Source organism: Gallus gallus, chromosome 1, assembly GCF_016699485.2.
Source record: "Gallus gallus isolate bGalGal1 chromosome 1, bGalGal1.mat.broiler.GRCg7b, whole genome shotgun sequence".
Lineage (NCBI taxonomy): Eukaryota > Metazoa > Chordata > Aves > Galliformes > Phasianidae > Gallus > Gallus gallus.
In genome coordinates this window covers 151161780-151178754 of record NC_052532.1, presented here as the reverse complement: position 1 = coordinate 151178754, position 16975 = coordinate 151161780, and the positions used below count along the sequence as shown (strand labels likewise).

General features: G+C 38.5%; 1 protein-coding gene across 2 annotated transcripts; it reads left to right on the top strand.

The window, feature by feature from the left end:
* The first annotated feature begins 241 nt into the window (after nt 1-241).
* On the top strand, nt 242-5542 carry LOC124417335. Of its 2 annotated transcripts, none has more exons than XR_006931922.1 (2): nt 242-591; nt 5399-5542. XR_006931922.1 is itself a non-coding variant. In XM_046903025.1 (2 exons), exons 1-2 carry the CDS (start codon nt 586-588, stop codon nt 1345-1347), a joined length of 408 nt encoding a protein of 135 aa, XP_046758981.1. In that variant the 5' UTR covers nt 242-585; the 3' UTR covers nt 1348-1518. The 2 variants fall into 2 exon arrangements, 1 of the variants encoding a protein (XP_046758981.1); XM_046903025.1 differs by lacking the exon at nt 5399-5542 and adding an exon at nt 946-1518.
* The last annotated feature ends 11433 nt before the right edge of the window (nt 5543-16975 follow it).

Genomic DNA, 16975 nt, shown 5'->3' with positions numbered 1-16975 from the left:
CGACTGCTCCCCACCCCCACTCCCACCCCCACCCCCCGCCGCCCTTCCCTCCCGCTCTTCTGACAAAAGAGATTACACAGCGGAAAAATCGGTGCCTGGCCTTACAGACAGAAGCCAAGCACACAAAAGTTTCTGCATCATTTGGACGGGTTTCAGATGCCTGCGAGCGAAGGACCAGTTGCGCCTATTGTGGTGCGAGTAAAAAGCGAAGCTCCCCCCATCCTCGGCAAACCGCGTCGAGGCGGAGGCGGAGGCGGAGGCGGGTGAAGCATCCCGCAGCCCGGGGCCGCACCGCTCCCGGCCGGAATGCCGGTGAACTTTGCGGCATGCATGAAGTGGGAAGAAGTCAGCGCGGGGGATGTGGGGAAGGAGGGTTATTTATAGGGGAAGCCAGGTGCAGCCCGCACCCCTGGTCCCGGTGGCATGCTAATTTGGTCAAAGACTTTTTTTTTTTTTTTTTTTTTTTTTGCCCGGCTGCCCCTTCCAAGTGAATTAGACATCCTGCCGACGATGATCTTATCAAATTAATGTAATTAGACTGCAGACAAGTTACAACGTGGCCGTTTTGGGTCCCCAGGATGAAGGATGAAGGTTTGGTCTTTCTGGTGGTTGTGGTCGGCAAGGATTGCGGGGTGGAGGGTTGGGGCGGGGGGGGGGGGGGGGGGGTGGGGAAGGGGTAGAAGAGGGAAAACAGGCCAAAAAAAAAAAAAAAACCAACAAAAAACAAAGAGAGAGAGAGAACAGAGAAATTCTGGCCCTGAAAACGTCCGCCCAGTAAATTACAAACGGTCCAGAAGAGGTAAAATGCCGCCGAGAGAGAAAGCTCCACAGTAAATATATTAGTGGTTTCTTAGGAGAAAAAAAAAAAGAGGGGAAGGAAACTTGGCGCCACGTTGAGGCGCATTAATTCATTTCTCCTGTCGCCGTCTCTGACTTTGCCTCTAGGTGCATTGCGGGGGTGGGAGCACTCGGGGCTGCCTGCAAACGTTCCGTGCATCAAGAATCGCTGCGTCCAAGTGTAGCGGCAGCCGGAGGCAGGACAGACCCCAGCTGAGTCCTCGAACGGAGGTGGGAGAGTCAGGGAAAACGAGCGGGGGTAGGAACAGGTTTGGAGTAGGAGACCCGTTCATGTGTTGTCAGCAGCAGCGACCCGATCTCCGCGGGCAAAGGCACAGAGGAGGAAGCTCTGAGACGCTGGAGCCTGGTGAATGCTTACTGGGATGTGGGGCAGAAGGACTAAAGATCTGCTTGAGAATAAAGCTTCTTCGCATCTTTATCTTTGTGTTATTAAAACTGCTCAGGCACCATAAAAATGATCAAAATGCAACCAGAGGAGATGAAAGTTAATGAGATATTAAATAAATAAATATGAATCAAAAAAGAGGAAGGAGACAATGACCTGCCGTCAAAGCATGAAGGACAAAATAACCTGCTTCTTCCAAGGCATCTACTGAGAGGTGGGAACTAGTGAGAGACAAACAAATGGAATTTCAAAGAGAGAGAGAAAAAAAAAAAAAAGGCAAAAAAAAATTGCCAGAAAATGTAACAGTCTTTACAGGCAATATGTAGTTTCCAACAGAAGGTATTTGGATATGAAACCTGTTGCACTTGTAGCTGTATGCTGTGGAACTGTAAAAAAAGACCTATATATGTTATGCATTGTTTGGAGTACATCTGCCATGTAAAAGTTAGCATTTAGAAGACAAGTCAGAGAGGAAGAAAAAGGGCATAATCCATTTGATATCTGAAGCCTTGTTTCTGTAAGTTAAGTTCATGAGAAAGGTGTGACAGGGCCGTGAAATCAATCTGTCATTACTCAGTGTCATAATCCTAAATTTCCAGATTTCTTCGTCTTCTTATATTAAGTGTGGAAACATGTATCTGGGGAGAAAAGCCATGCCAAAGTATTTTAAGGAAATGTCTGCTCCTGCATCAGGGCATCTCAAGCTATGATGTTTTACTCTTCTATTTAGACAGTGTTGTAAAATGAGAGATCCTGCAGCACTGAAGGGACAATGAATCTGGGTCTTTAAAATTCAGTATAAGCATTCCATTTTAAAAAATTCAGACAGGTTGAACAATCAGAGCTCACATTATCCTCTCCAAATCGTCCAGTGGATTAGAAAGGGGAAAGAGCACACAAGGACAGTTCTATCTTCCTTGACTCCTTTCCTTATCCGATACCTTTCACCTCCCGCTTCCCCTTGCAGCTTCTAGAAATCCACAGCAGTAAGCTTCCCACTTACACATTTCTTCATGGATTAAAGTCCTGAACTTAACCAAACACAATCAAATTGACTCTGGCATCACAGCTGGCTTCAGTTGCCTTCAGAATAGGAATGTTTTAACTCCTAATATGGAAAACATCTTCAAATAAGCAAATGTACTGGGATGCATTTACATTTTCCCAGCTGGTAGGCTTTCATCTCCCTGTTGTTATGACCGTGCAGTAGTAACATTGTAAAATTGGTTAAAGGCTTACTTATGCTATATGGAACCATGTTAAAAAACTAGTCGCCTCATCTAACATTGCAGATTTTGCAAAGCAGGACTCAGAGCATCTGTAAAGTATCTACAGAACAAAAATTACTACTGTAGATTACCTGCTTGCAGTATTTTAATATGTAATCACAGAATTGTAAGAGTTAGAAGGGACCTCTGGAGATGATCTAATCCAACCTTCCTGCAAAATCAGGTTCTCAGAGTAAGTTGCACTGGAAAGCGTCCTAGTGGGTTTGGAATATCTTCAGACAAGGAGACTTCACAACCTCTCTGGGCAGTTTGCTCCAGTAGTGTTCCATGTACTTGTTCCATAGGAGACATAAATACATATGTACACATATACATGCACACATACATATGCATATGTAGGTAAAAATGCACCTACCACATACCGTGATGGACACAGAAAATAAAAAAGCCATAGGCTCATTATTTCATTTGATATTATAGCTTATGTTCAGACTTTCGCTATGCTGGGAGGTAAAGTTAACACAGGTGCATACATACATTGATGCAGCCTCTCCAGAAACTGTTCGCCTGATGGCTTTAGACAAGTTCAGATCATCTAGTTTTTACTAAGGGTAGAGATACATTCACCAGATGGAGCTTCGCAAAATGATGAAGTAGTAGATGATGATGATTCTTTTTTTTTTTTCTTTGAAGGCGGAAAGAAAAGAAAGTTGGAGAAGTAGTTTGCCTGCTTCCATCTAGTGGGTAGGAGACTGGCTCAGCATTAGAAAATCAAAATTCTCTATCTTCTGCGCTGTATGAGAATTCCGGCCCACATGTTCCTCTTTTTTGGCTCATACCCTCAACCATCAGGCTACCAGCCTCTTGCTGCAGCTGTTCCACTTTACAAGAAACATTTTAAGATTTCCTTGAACCAGAGAAAGGCAATGGGGGAGCATGAGTTTACAGCCTACTGCTTAGAGCCTACAGCGGATTGTGCACAGCCCTGGGAAGACTTGCTTGCTTTGTGCTTTCATACGAGACTGAACTTGACCGAATTGACTTCTCATCAGATGTTTAGACTGTGGAGCCTGTAGTAAAATCCATAGACTTCCATTCTCCACCAAACATATTTGTCAGACCTTGCAGTAATTTTATGTTGGAAATGTTGGCTTGAATAGGTCACAGAGTTACTCTTAAAAGCTTCAAACATTACAGGCTAGATAAATGAATAGGTGCCAATAAGTTGACAGGTTTTATATCAAGCCTGAGCATGGTCTGCCATAAAAGCCATGAAGTCATATAATTTTGAAATTCTGATGATGTGAAAGCAAGAGGTGCATTTAGTGAGTGGGCCGGCCAGGGTCCTGACCAGAATTTCTTATTTAAACTATATATATTGATCTACATTTCCACTCATTGCTTGCACTAACATACCTGAGCAATTCTTAGGAGAAGATATTGCACTAGAACTAGTGCCCTTAATGTCAAGTGTATCTAGAATAGTTGTTTAGCAAAGCACTGAATTCACACATACACATTTATATTTTATCTTTCTCCACCTGTTATTTTCACTTTTTAAATTTTTTAAATTTTGTTTAATTTTTATTTTTTTATTTCTCTGCAGCCTGTAACATAGTCTAGTGGAATGACATGCTTTCAAAGGAAAAGAGTATTGTGGGGAAGCCAAGGGACAAAATTGATTCTCTTCCAGCTTTGCAGTGAGTTGACCCTGAGCCTCCATTGGGAAAGTATGTTCAGCTCACTGTGCTGTTGGTTGGAAGGAGAGAGGAGCTGACTCACCCGATTCCTTTTATTCTTCTCTTTCCAAAACACAAATATACATAAACATAAATGCAAACACATAAAAAGCTGATTCAACAGAAAGAGGTTATCTGTTTTAAAGAGTGAATTTCAAATTGTGGAGCCTGGATGGGGGGAAATGGTTCTGCTGCAGCCCTGACCACAGAATGTCAGAGATTCCACTGCAGCATTTCCCTGAAACGACCTCCGAGCAGCATCTTCATTGTTCCTGATCTTGATCTGGAGGCCTGATTCTCTGCCTTCCCCAGTGCAGTCTGTGAGGTGGTTTGTTGCCTGACTCGGGAATTGGGATTCCACTCCATGCTTCTTCCTAAATTTGGCATTGCAGATTTTAGCACTGCAGCACTGAAGCACAGAGATTTATTTATTTTTCCCTTTGTGATAAAGCACATGTGTTCAGGCTGGGTAAAAATATTGCAGTGTAATTAACTGGAACTGTGAGAAACATTCTTTTTCTCAGATAAAACAGGGAAAGTACTAGTATAATGTTACAGCTCTTAATAAGGAGTGATAAAATCTGCACCATATACTAACCTCAGCACTATTGTGTTGTTTTTTTGTTTTGTTTTGTTTTTCAAATCAGGTTCCAGTGTTATCATTTTAAGCACTTGTAACGACAGCTCTCAACAACCTGCAAGACTAGACTCCCATGCAGTGTGATCAATATATTGTACTTTTACTAATGTGACCTTTTTGTAATTTGCTTGTTTGCTTGTTGTGTTCTTTCCTGAAACATTAGAGGTTGCAAACAGCAAATTGTTGAAATAGCTGGTCACTCCGCAATATGCTTAACTGACTGAGGTAATTATGTGCATCCATACAATATATAGTTAGTTAAAAATCACTTTCAGCCTCATATGAAAACCCATAGTTTGAGATAGAAAGAGCAGGAGAGCAGGAGTTAATTTGCATACACATCACAGTATAATTTAGATCAGCACTAAGCAGCATAAAGTATCTCAAACTGAAAAAAAAGAAAAAAAAGAAAAAAAAAAGATGGTATCTAAACTTTCAGTCTATTGCTTACACAAGAAGTAATCTCACTGAATCACAGCAGCTTGAATAATAGATCTATAATGTGTTTTCAATAATTAATTCTTTTCTATTTATTTGCATGGCACAGCCTCGGAGCAACAGAAGGATCATTTAAATGGACAAAAGTAGATAAGAGTTTATGCTTCTCTATAAGTATAATGTTATTTCCATTGTGTAATAATGGAGAAGGAAATGCTTCTAAAAAGGCAGAGCATGACCCCAAGACAAAAATTGCTTGATTTTTATCTCAGCCGTTAGTTTTCTGACATAGCTATGGGCAACCCATTCCTTTTTTGTGTGCCTCGTGTTTCTCAGCCTTCAGAAGTGGAAGGAATTATAGAGCCCAAAAGTACTAGGAGTCTGTGATGAACAAATGTGGTGACTGAGGTAATTATCAACATTATTCAATGATGCAGTGTGAAAAGTCAAATCTTACGTTAGAGTAATACCCACTTCTTATCAACCTATCTTAAAGGCTTTCGCAGTGGAATATAGTTTAATTTTATTTGCTCAACAGATTGGAAAGCAGAAGCATTGGCCGTGGGAAGGTCACCCCTCAAGCCATTGATAGAGCTAGAAATAGACCAAAATCTCAGAATGTCAGGCACTGACTTCTGCATCGGTATTTTACAGGAATAAGTCTGCTCCAAAAGAAAAGAGGCCAACTTCCTCTTTCTCTTTGTTTCTCAGACCTGACTTTATGCATCAGAGGTTACATATGCCAGTCATTTTCTTTATGGAGGTCCAATGTAGTTATGTGGCATGGCAGCAATACCATGACTTGGTTTTCTTATTAATTCACAGGTTAATTTACCATAATTTAATCACTTTAACTGGACAAAACTGTATATTTTCTTTCCTCAATTTTCTCTTAACTCAGACTTCAAAAAGCACACAGAATTCAGAGACAAATAATAAACCATTTGAAATACAAAGTACCTTGGAATTAAGAAACATTACAAGAGAGCAACAACAAAACAAAAAGTAAAACATAAAGTTGATGCTTCAAAAATATCATAAGAATTCTCTGTTTAAATATAAGAACCGTGACAAGGTGGTTTGTGTTCTGGAAATTCAATTTATTTATTTATTTATTTATTTTTCTGCTACAAAACAAAATAAAAACAAAAGCAAACAACCAAGTAAGGATGTAAACCAAATTAATAATTTCTCCTGTCATTCAAAACATGAAGCTGAAATATTAGTGGTGATTGAAATGTTTTGTTCTTTTATTATGTATTTCTTATTTTTGTTTTCTAGTATATATAAAAAAGCACATATCAAAATAATAATAATTAAAAAAAAACAGTCTGGATTTCAAGGAAATCAGAATATGATATCTTTCATGATCCAAAGGGCTGTGCTTAATAATTGTATGTGGAGGCCTCAAGTGGAGGCCAGCGATGGGTGGCTTACCCCAGCAGCTGGTTTTGGGACTCATGCTCTTCAACATTTTTATTAACACAGATAGTGTGATTGATTGTACCCTCAGCAAGTTTTCGGATGATATCAAGCTGAGTGATGCAACTGACACAATAGAAGGGAAAGATGCCATTCAGAAGGATCTGTACAGGCTCAAAAAGTAGGCATATGATAATCTAATGAGGCTTAATGAGGCTAAGTGCAAGGTGTTGCACTTGGGTTGAGGCAATAGCAGATAAGAGTACAGACTGGGAGAAGAACTCATTGAGAGCAGCTCTGCAGAGAAAGACTTGCAGGTCCTGATGGAAGAAAACCTGGACATGAACCATCATTGCCCTTTCAGCCTGGAAGGCCAATGGTAACCTGGACTGCATCAAAAGAGGGGTGGCTAGCAGAGTGAGAGAGGTGACTGTCCCCCTCTGTGCCCTTGTGAGGCCCCATCTGAAGTACTGCATCCAAACCTGGGGTCCCCAGTAGCGGAATGATGTAGAGCTGTTGGGATGGGTGCAGAAGAGGGTTTTGAAGATGATCAAATGGCTGAAGAACCTCTATCATGAAGGGAGGTAGAGACAGCTGGGCTTGTGTAGCCTGGAGAAGAGAAGCCTCCAGGGAGACCTTACTGGGGCCTTCCAGTATTTAAAGAGAGCTAATAAAAACGGACACTGACTTTTTACATGGTCTGATAGAGATGAAATAAAGGTGAATGGCTTAAAACTAAAAGAGTGAAGATTTAGAGTAGATATTAGAAAGAAATTCTAATTCTAATTCTCAGAGAGTGGTGAGGCATTGAAACAGGCTGCCCAGAGATGCATGCCTATACATGCCTCATCCCTGGTGACGTTCAAGGCCAGGTTGGATGGGCCCTGGGCAGCTTGATCTAGTGGCTAGCAACACTGCACATGGCAGGGGAATTAGATCTAGATCATCTTTAAGGTCCCTTCCGACTGAAGCCAATCAATGATTCTATGATCTTATAATGCTACAATTCTATGGCCTTTCCTTGTTTTGTTTTTCCAAAATTTCATTTTGTCCAAAATATTTTTCTTCTTTGATTAATGGCAATTTCAGCTGTAATTATCTGACAGAAAATTTCTAAACAGCTTTCTGAAACTATAAGAGCATCCTGTGGCGTGTGAACATTGAAGAGCAATTGCTAGACATAAGCAAACTGTGACAATGCTGAATAGATGAAACATTATTAACAATAAAATAGTATCCTCATCCTATTTATGCAGTGCCTAGAAAGCATATTCTGGGAGCAATCCCATATGGCATTTTAGTTTTAATTAAATAACATTTCATAGACATAAGGGAAAAGAGGTTGGTGACCTGATTAATCATTGTAGCACTTGAGTTTGCATCACAGCATCCCAGATGATTTCAAATGTATTATTCTGATGTAAAGCTAAGGCATTTCAATGGTCACTCAGGATGTAGTTTTTTATTTTCATCACTGGCAAAGAAGAACTAAGAAATCCCTAACTACTTCTATCAGCCTCCAACCAGTAACTAGTTTTTTTGAGGTTTTTTATTAAGCCAACATTATTTTATTGATTCAGTTCATATTACAGTTCACAAACAATTCTGTCCTTCCTGAGCTGATGACAGGATGAAATCACTTTTGTTGCTGAGGTAGCTAAGGCAGCAACCCTATACTTGTTATAATGGATACATATTGAAGTCCTGTATTCAGACCCCACAGAACCTTAGTTGCAGTGAATCTGGGCCTAATTACCTTTAAATTATTTGCAGAGTATAAAGCACAGCCTCACATAAGACTCTTAACAACTGAGAATGTGAGTGTACGCAGATATGTGTAAATATGAAGATTTTGTGTATATATACCAGAGATTTTGATGTCACTAAGAGACTGTGCTTAAAGAGTGCCTTACTATACTGCTATTCATTGGCTGTATGTATTTCCAGTGGTAATATTTTACATGATTATATTGTTGCATGTTCAATTTGTCCTTAATAATCATTGCCTACATTAGCTAGGTATATTCTATACCACATAGCTGAGGCCACGGCAGTTAGCTGTAACGAGCATGGTCAGGTTTGAAGATCAGATTTGGCTTGCTTTGACGAGAGAAGCTATAGCCAAAGTCAAGAGTCATCTTTTCTCCTTTTTTTATTTATTGTTTTTCCCCCTCATGTTTCCATGGTATTTTTACTTTCCTTACAACCTACCCAAGAGGAGGGGTGGACCTCATCTGCTTCCAACATAGAGTATCTCAGGAGCACAACTTTTTTGTTTTATGCAGCATGCTTTATGTCTATTCTACATCCACCTTTCTTACCTTGCAGTTTATCATGCATGTGGGTTGCTCTGAAAGTAATGTCTCCTTTTTCACAGAATAATAGAACAATTTCCATGGAAACTACAACAGAAAGAAAGAGCACAATAGCACTATTTGGTAGAGAAAATTCTCAGCTACAAAACAATATTTTTTAGTCACCACTATTATCTTTGCATTTTTTGCCAGAGATGAACAAGAACCTGCATGCTGCACTTGTAAAAATTGAAAATGATTGTCAATGGGAGCAGGTTTTTCCACATGAAGTAATTCAGTGACACATCTTTGTTTGATACACACTTCCATGCCACATACCATTTTGTCAGTTTGTCCCTATGCTGTCACTTGTTGCATGGCAACAAAATGTAATATAATATTGGCAAGAAGGTTCAACCTCTACTTCCACATCATCAACATCCATCTCTGATTTCACTGGCCAATATAATAAAACAGGAGACATTACTTTTGGAGCAGCAATCATACATGATTTTTACTGGACTCTATTTGAACAACTGCATCACAGGTCCCTTCTTGCACCTTGCTGTTATATATTGCTTTCATATTTGTGTGTATCTTTGACAAAGTGCTCAGGTACTCTTGCTGGTTACGCCATTAGCAGCATTATAAAATGTGCAGTCTCACAAATAATTATACAGTGTAGCTATTTAGGCACTTCAGTGCTGTTATGCCTAGGCTCCAGGCAAGCTTCTTGCACATAAAAGGCTTCTCTGTCAGGTTCTCAGATGGAGTAATTGAGGAAAATTAGGATAGTGATTGTCTGAGTTTTATCATGGGACTTAAATAAGCCCACTTTTTAGTTTTATTTTTATTTTTTTTTAACTTTCTCTGGAACGAATATCTGTTTACAGTATAGAATTCCAATATTTGAAATTACTAGAAATAATATATTTGTAAACCATAAACCAATTCTGCATTATATGGTTTTATAGGATGCATGGGATATGTGATCTGAGGTGAATGTAACTGTTCCTTGTTTGGTGTACAGGGTGCAGCATTTACACTGAAGAACCACACAAGTTAGCCCTAGATGAATTGACAAATATCATAAACATACTATACTGCACAGGTTCAAGGCAGCCCGTATTACCAGATATCTATTGAATCTATACACCAGGATATATTCCTTGCTTTCTTCCAGCAACTGAATTTATCTGGCCTAACCCTTCTGTGAAGACAAGACAGACCTACCATAATACAAGTAAATCCTTCTGTCAGTAGAAATGCTACTTTTTTTTTTTTTTTTTTAATCTGGTTATGAGTAGAATCACTGAAATGTGGTAGTTTTGCCTTTTCTGCGGGCACATGCTAGACCATTAAAGGACACGAGGGCCATAGGCGGACCATATCTACAGGAGGATACACCTAGACAAGGTCAGTACTGATCAGTCCACTTGTCCCTGATGCTCTTTACCATTTCCCTTTTCTGTCACATTCATAACGAAAGTTCAAGGTATTGAGAACTGACTTGATAATTTGTATACTTTCATCTAACAGTTGAAGGTCAACCAAAGTTAAAGCAAAAGCAAAATCAACCAAAAAACTGAGATCAGCTGCAAATATTTTTTGTCTGAGGACTCAGAGTAACAGCTCTCTTTTTGGTGGATTTCTCAAAATCCAAAATGATTAAAGGACAGTAATGTATTTATCTGAACATTTTTTTTTATTATTTGTTGTTGTTGTTGTTGTTTTATTTGTTTGTTTTAGGTCAGCAGAAATAATTTAAAAACACAGTGACTTCAGAGTTTAGAGCATTTTTTTTTCCTTTTTCTTAATTAATGAATATCTGTTGATTTTATTTATTTATTTATTTATTTTTAAGAAAGGGAAGTGGGATTTCAAAATGATTTTACTTTAATTAACTATTTAAATCATTTAAATAAAATATTTTACTGCTTTTAAACTTGGCTTTTAAAGGGGAAACAGAAGCATATCTATGATAGAACACTTCAGCAGTGTGATGATATCTTTAGCTTTTAGCATCTAGTTTTAGGTACCTACCCAAGCATCCTCACAGTCACTGGAGAGAAATTAGCAACCCAGTTATGTACAATATGTACAAATCAAGCAGAATGAATTGTGTTGGTAAAGCATTATTTGCTATGATTTGCAATTAAGGCCTTGGAGTTTACATTATCTTACACTAAAGCTTTTAGATTACAACTTTGATGTGATTAATCCCATCCAAAAAATAAGTGTTTTTAAGAATTAATACCTTACTGAAAAAGTATTGACACATTTTTTATTTTTTTTTAGAAATCTGTATTTTCACTCAGTTTTGAATTGAATGAAACATGAAATAAATAGTTTAATATATTCTTATTTTTCAAGACCAACTAAACACAAAGCTGCCATCTAGATATAGTCAGACATTCAATATAAAATAGGAAATTATTTTTTTCAAAGCAGAAGGAGCTGAAAAAAAGCATTAAGTTATGTCTTCAAAATATCTTTTGAGGAGAATAAATATACAAGAAGCATGCTATGGTGCTATTTGTTACCCTTAGCTACTATAGAGAACTATTCTTTTATTTAGTCTTTTACGTCACTACTAAAAAATCTGAGAGAAATGAGGGGTGATAAAGACTGCTATAGTGATGAGTATCTGAGTGTTCCCTGAAATCAAGGACCTCAAAATTGTATAAAACTAGCATTTAAATTCACAAACACTGTAAAAAGTCAAGGATATCTGAAATAGTAACAACAATAATAACATATATATTTTTTAAAGTTATGTCTTAATGGTATTTTAGTTGCTAGGATATGCTAGAGAATGTTTATGAGAAAAATATATTCTTTTTCTCTCTCTTTTTAATTTTATTTATTTATTTTTTAATGATTGGTAAATAAATAAACATGAAAACAAAACAAAACAAAAAATCAGTCTTGTAACTAAATTGTGTAGAAGCTACCACTATATACTTCGGTTTAAAAATAAAAATATTCCATATAAGTTGTTCACAAAAATGAGATAGGAGACAAAAAGCAGAGCACACATTAACTTTTTAACCTGCCAGCATACACCTTTCTGGTGCAACAAACAGCCACCTTACATCATACTGGACACCAAGAGAAATGAGATATGGTTAGATGGACAATTTGCCCACTATGGTACAAATATTATTATGGTCTTTTGTTCAGCCTGTGTGTAATTCAAAACTATAATTAAAGATTCAGTGATAAAAAAATGTAAGCTTCATACATTCAGTCTGGTAAATGTGTAAACAAGTATCAAAACCACACTGGATTTTTAGAGCTATAATCACCTCCATCTCTAACGTGAATCTTAAAAATAGCAAAGAAAAATCAATAATTCTTACAAAGTAAAGCAATTATTAATACCATGCATTTGCTGGAAGCTTCACCACTTGCTCTCTGTGCAGTCATTAAGCAGAAAAAACAAAGAACAAAAAAGTTTAACTACTCCCAAAAATTACAGCTCACTAGAGAAAGAGCTGTGATTTTTTACCATTTACTCACACATGTTCACAGCCCCAGATGGTAAATCAGGAGAAATTATGTGATCTTTATTTTAGTGACATTTTTAGATTGTTTTGTGATCTTCGTATGAAGATTATAGTACGTAGTTTAGGGCAATAATATCATATTTTATTTCTAAAGCACTTTGTTAGCCTTGTTAGCCAAAATGACTGAACAAGTCATTTGATAACGCCAACAATACAACAGCATTGCTGCTGAAAGTTTAAACCTGGTAATGTTATCTATCCATTGTGCTTCTAAAAACACAATTTATATGTCATATATCCTTTTACAAATGCAGGCTCTGTAAAAGATAGAAAAATCCAAACAACAACAGCAAAACAATGTTTCTCATAACAGTTTAACCATCTTATGTTTTTTATTTGTTTGCTTGCTCTTTATTTCCATTTCCTCTCATACTATAGCATTAGTGATGTAGAAGCTGATCCCAAAGGATATTCATAGCTCCAAGTGAATTCTTGATAAAATGCACATTTGGCATTTTGCAAGATCAGACCAATATAGAACTATTCATGTGTTAGTATTTTCTTCTAGATTTTTTTCACAATGTGAACAAATGCCTGTAAGACTTTTTTTTTTTTTTTTTTTTTTTTTTTTTTTTTTTTTGAGCCATTGATACCATCTCCACTTCAGAGTTCAGATAGAGTTTGAAAACTGAAGTCGGAGCAATTGCTAAACCAGCAATTTTCTGACAGAAATACATAATATATTTTGACCTTTATGAGTTCGTTTCATAAATTGTTAATTTGATATTTGTTTTCTGAACATCTGGTACTGTATTTAAGAACCTGCTGTTGGTCTGTACACTTAGATCATTATCTACAAAATACATTCTGTTTGTAAAGATAATATATTCTTATATTGTTTAGACATATGCCTGCTCCTATAATTCCAAGATAAACAATCTTTGAATCAAAGACATAAAATACTGTAAAATAACCTTTCTTCACTTTCTCCTTATGTATTTAGCATAAATGAATTCTTAAAATCAACTGTATGAAAGACAAAATTAAAGCAGTAAAGAATTTGGTGGGGCGATAGGCGCACCTGTCTACTAAGGAGAAAAAGCAAGTAAATGAAAGACAGAAGACAGAGAAACAGAGAGAGTAAGAAGGGAAGGAGGAAATGGAGGGAGAGAGGGAGAAAGGAGGCAAGGAAGGGAGGAGAGAAGGATGGGAAGAAGGCAGAATCCTGAACTTCGGGAGAGCCAACTTCAAACTGTTTAAGGAATTGTTGAATGAGATCCCATAGGAAACTGTCCTTGGGGAGAAAGGAACAGAGCTGAGCTGCAAGTACTTTAAGGATGTCTTTCTGAAATGAAATCAGGCAGATGAGGCAGGAAATTAGCATGGCTGAGCAGGGACCTGCTGATCAAACTGAGGGGAAAAAAAAAAAAAAAAAAGAAAAAAGAAAAAAGAAAAAAAAAAAGTCTAATAAGTATAAGCAGTGGAAGTGGGGATGGGTGACCAGGGAAGAATATAGAGATGCTTTCCAGATGTTCAAGGATAGAGTCAGGGAAGCCAAGGCACAGATGGAATTGAATTTGGCAAGGAATGTGAAAAAACAGCAAGAAGAGATTCTTTAGATACAGCGAGCGGAAGAAATAGACAACGGAGAATGCACTCCCCATAAAAAATGGGAAGGGAGAACTGACCTCCTCAGACATGGAGAAGGCTGAGGTACTTAACAAGTTATCTGTATTGGTCTTCAAAGGCAGTCAGGCTTCTCACATCTCTTGTGTCTCTCAACTTCTAAGCAGGGCTAAGGAGAGCAAAATAGCTCCCTGTGTAAGAGCAGAGAAAATCCAGTACCACCTCATGAGGCTGAACGTGTACAAGTCTATGGACATGTAGATGTAGATAGCCAGATGACTTGCATCCCAGAGTTCTGAAGAAATTGGCCGATGTGGTTACCAAGATCCTCTCCAGCATATTTGAAAAGTCATGTCTTCAGGCAAAGTTCCTCATGACTGGAAAAAGGGAAACATCACTCCCATTTATAAGAAATGGAGAAGGGAAGAGCTGGGGAACTACAGACTCACAGACTGGTGAGCCTCACCTCTGTGCCTGGGAAGATCATGGAACAGATCCTTCTGGAAGGCATGTTAAGGCACATGTGAGATGTGGAAGTGCTCTTACACAGCCAGCACGACTTCAGCAAGTGCAGATCGTGCCTGACCAACCTGGTGGCTTTCTATGATGGAGTGATCTGCTTGAACTTGTGCAAGGCCTTTGACATGGTCCCACACATCTTTATCTCTAAATTGGAGAGACATGGATTTGAAGGCTGGACTATTAGGTAGAGAAATATTCGGTTGGGTGGTCACAGCCAGAAGGCTGTTGTCAATGGCTTTATGTCCCAGTGGAGGCTGCTCATGGGTGGTTCCCCCCAGGAACCCATCGTGAGATCAATGCTATTCAATATCTTTGTCAATGACAGACAGTAGGATTGAGTGTACTGTGTGTACCCTAAGCAAATTTGCTGATGACAGCAAGCTGAGCAGTGCAATTTACATGAGCTGGCATCCAGAGGGACATGGACATGCAGAAAAAGTGGGCACTTGAGAATCTAATGAGGTTTAGCAAGGCTAAGTTCTACACTTCAGTTGAGGAAATATCAGATACAAGTACAGACTGGGAGCACTCAAAGAGTGCTGACAGCAGCCCTGCATAGAAGGATTTGCGGGTTCTCATGGATGAAAAGCTGGACATGAGTCAGCAGTGTGCTCTTGCAGCCTGGAAGGCCAATGGTATCCTGGGCTGCTTTAAAATAAAATAGGCTAGCAGAGAGGTGATTGTCCCCCTCTATTCTGCCCTTGTGAGTCCCCCTCTGGAGTACTGCATTCAAGTCTGGGGTCTCCAGCAGGGGAAGGATGTAGAGCTGTAGGAGTGGATGCAAAGGAGTGTCTCGAAGATTATTAGGGGGCTGGAGCACCTCCACAACAAAGAAAGATTGAGGGAGCTGGGTTTGCATAGCTTGGAGAAAAGAAGGCTCTGATGAAATCTCATTGTAGCCTTCCTGTTGATTTGAAGAAAATGATGCATGGAAACTTAGCAGCAAAGTTTTGTTACTGTTAAGCGAAGTATCTTCTATTGGCAGCACTGGGGCAGAGTTGAGATAACTCTCCAAGAATACTCCCCCAGTTGATCATCCATGAACAGGCTATATTTTCATACGTTTTACATATTCATTATATTTCCAAATTCATTATCCTATCCACTCCCAATGATTGCCCAAAACGTAGCCTTATTTGGCAATCTTTGATATCATCTAGTATTCTAGCACAGCAATGGTCTATTGTTAGTCCTTGGGGGGGACGTTTACTTCCTCCCAACACTCCTTGTGTCCCAAAGATTGCTGTGGAATGCAAGGACAATTGGAGAAGTCTCTGCACACACAGATACGGAAGATAAAGGGGAATGTCTTGATGCTATCTGTCACATTTAGGGCAAATTCCACCTGGTATGTGTGGATCCTGGCTTTAATTACTTCTTCAGATCACTGTACTTCAAAGGAGTTTATGAGCTGGAGGGGGTCTGACTCTTACATGTTCTGAAAACAATAGGTTAAGGGGGAATGGCTCTAAACTAAAAGAGAGAAGATACAGATTAGACATTAGGAAGATTTTTTTTTTTTTACTCGGAGAGTGTTGAGTCTCTGGAACAGTTTGCCCAGAGAGGTTGTTGATCCCAGAGTCATTCAGGGCCACATTGGATAGGATCCTGGGCAGCCTCATCTAGTGGCTGACAATCCTGCTCATGGCAGGGGTGTTGGAACTAAATGATCTTTACAGTCCCCTCCATCCCCAACCATTCTATGATTCCATGAAAGAAAGAAAGGAATGGAAGAAGCTTGAATATAAATGAATTAACCACTGCATTTCTCAACCGTATATAAGACAACTGAGGTTTAGCTTTAGCAGTGTCTAGGTCAAGGATTAGTTTGACTAGTGCAATAATACTAGAAATAGTCTTTTGTCTGTAGTAGTGGTATTTTTTGAACAGATAGAAATCCACTGTGTTCACTGCCTCAGCAATTAATATAGTTCTTTGAAAGATTAAAATGCGTAAAAAGAATGCATTTCCAAGTGAATTCCTATTACCAGTGTCATCTGGGAATAATGCAGGAGAGTAGTTACAGCAATGTATGAATTCTCTCTGTTTACATGCTTAGAAGAAGGCATGTCTTCCTCTCAATTTGAGAACTGATGTGGAATCAATTTGATGCCTATTAAGATAAATATGTAAATAGGTAAGATAAACAATATTATTTCATCAGCTACAACTGAAACAGCCTGGCAGTTATCAACAAACAAATTAACAAAAGTTTATCTTTTGAAAGAAACAAGCAGTATATCACATTTTTACACTACTAAACCAGAATTTGAAATCACTTTGAATTTTAATAAATGCTTTGCAGCACAGTGA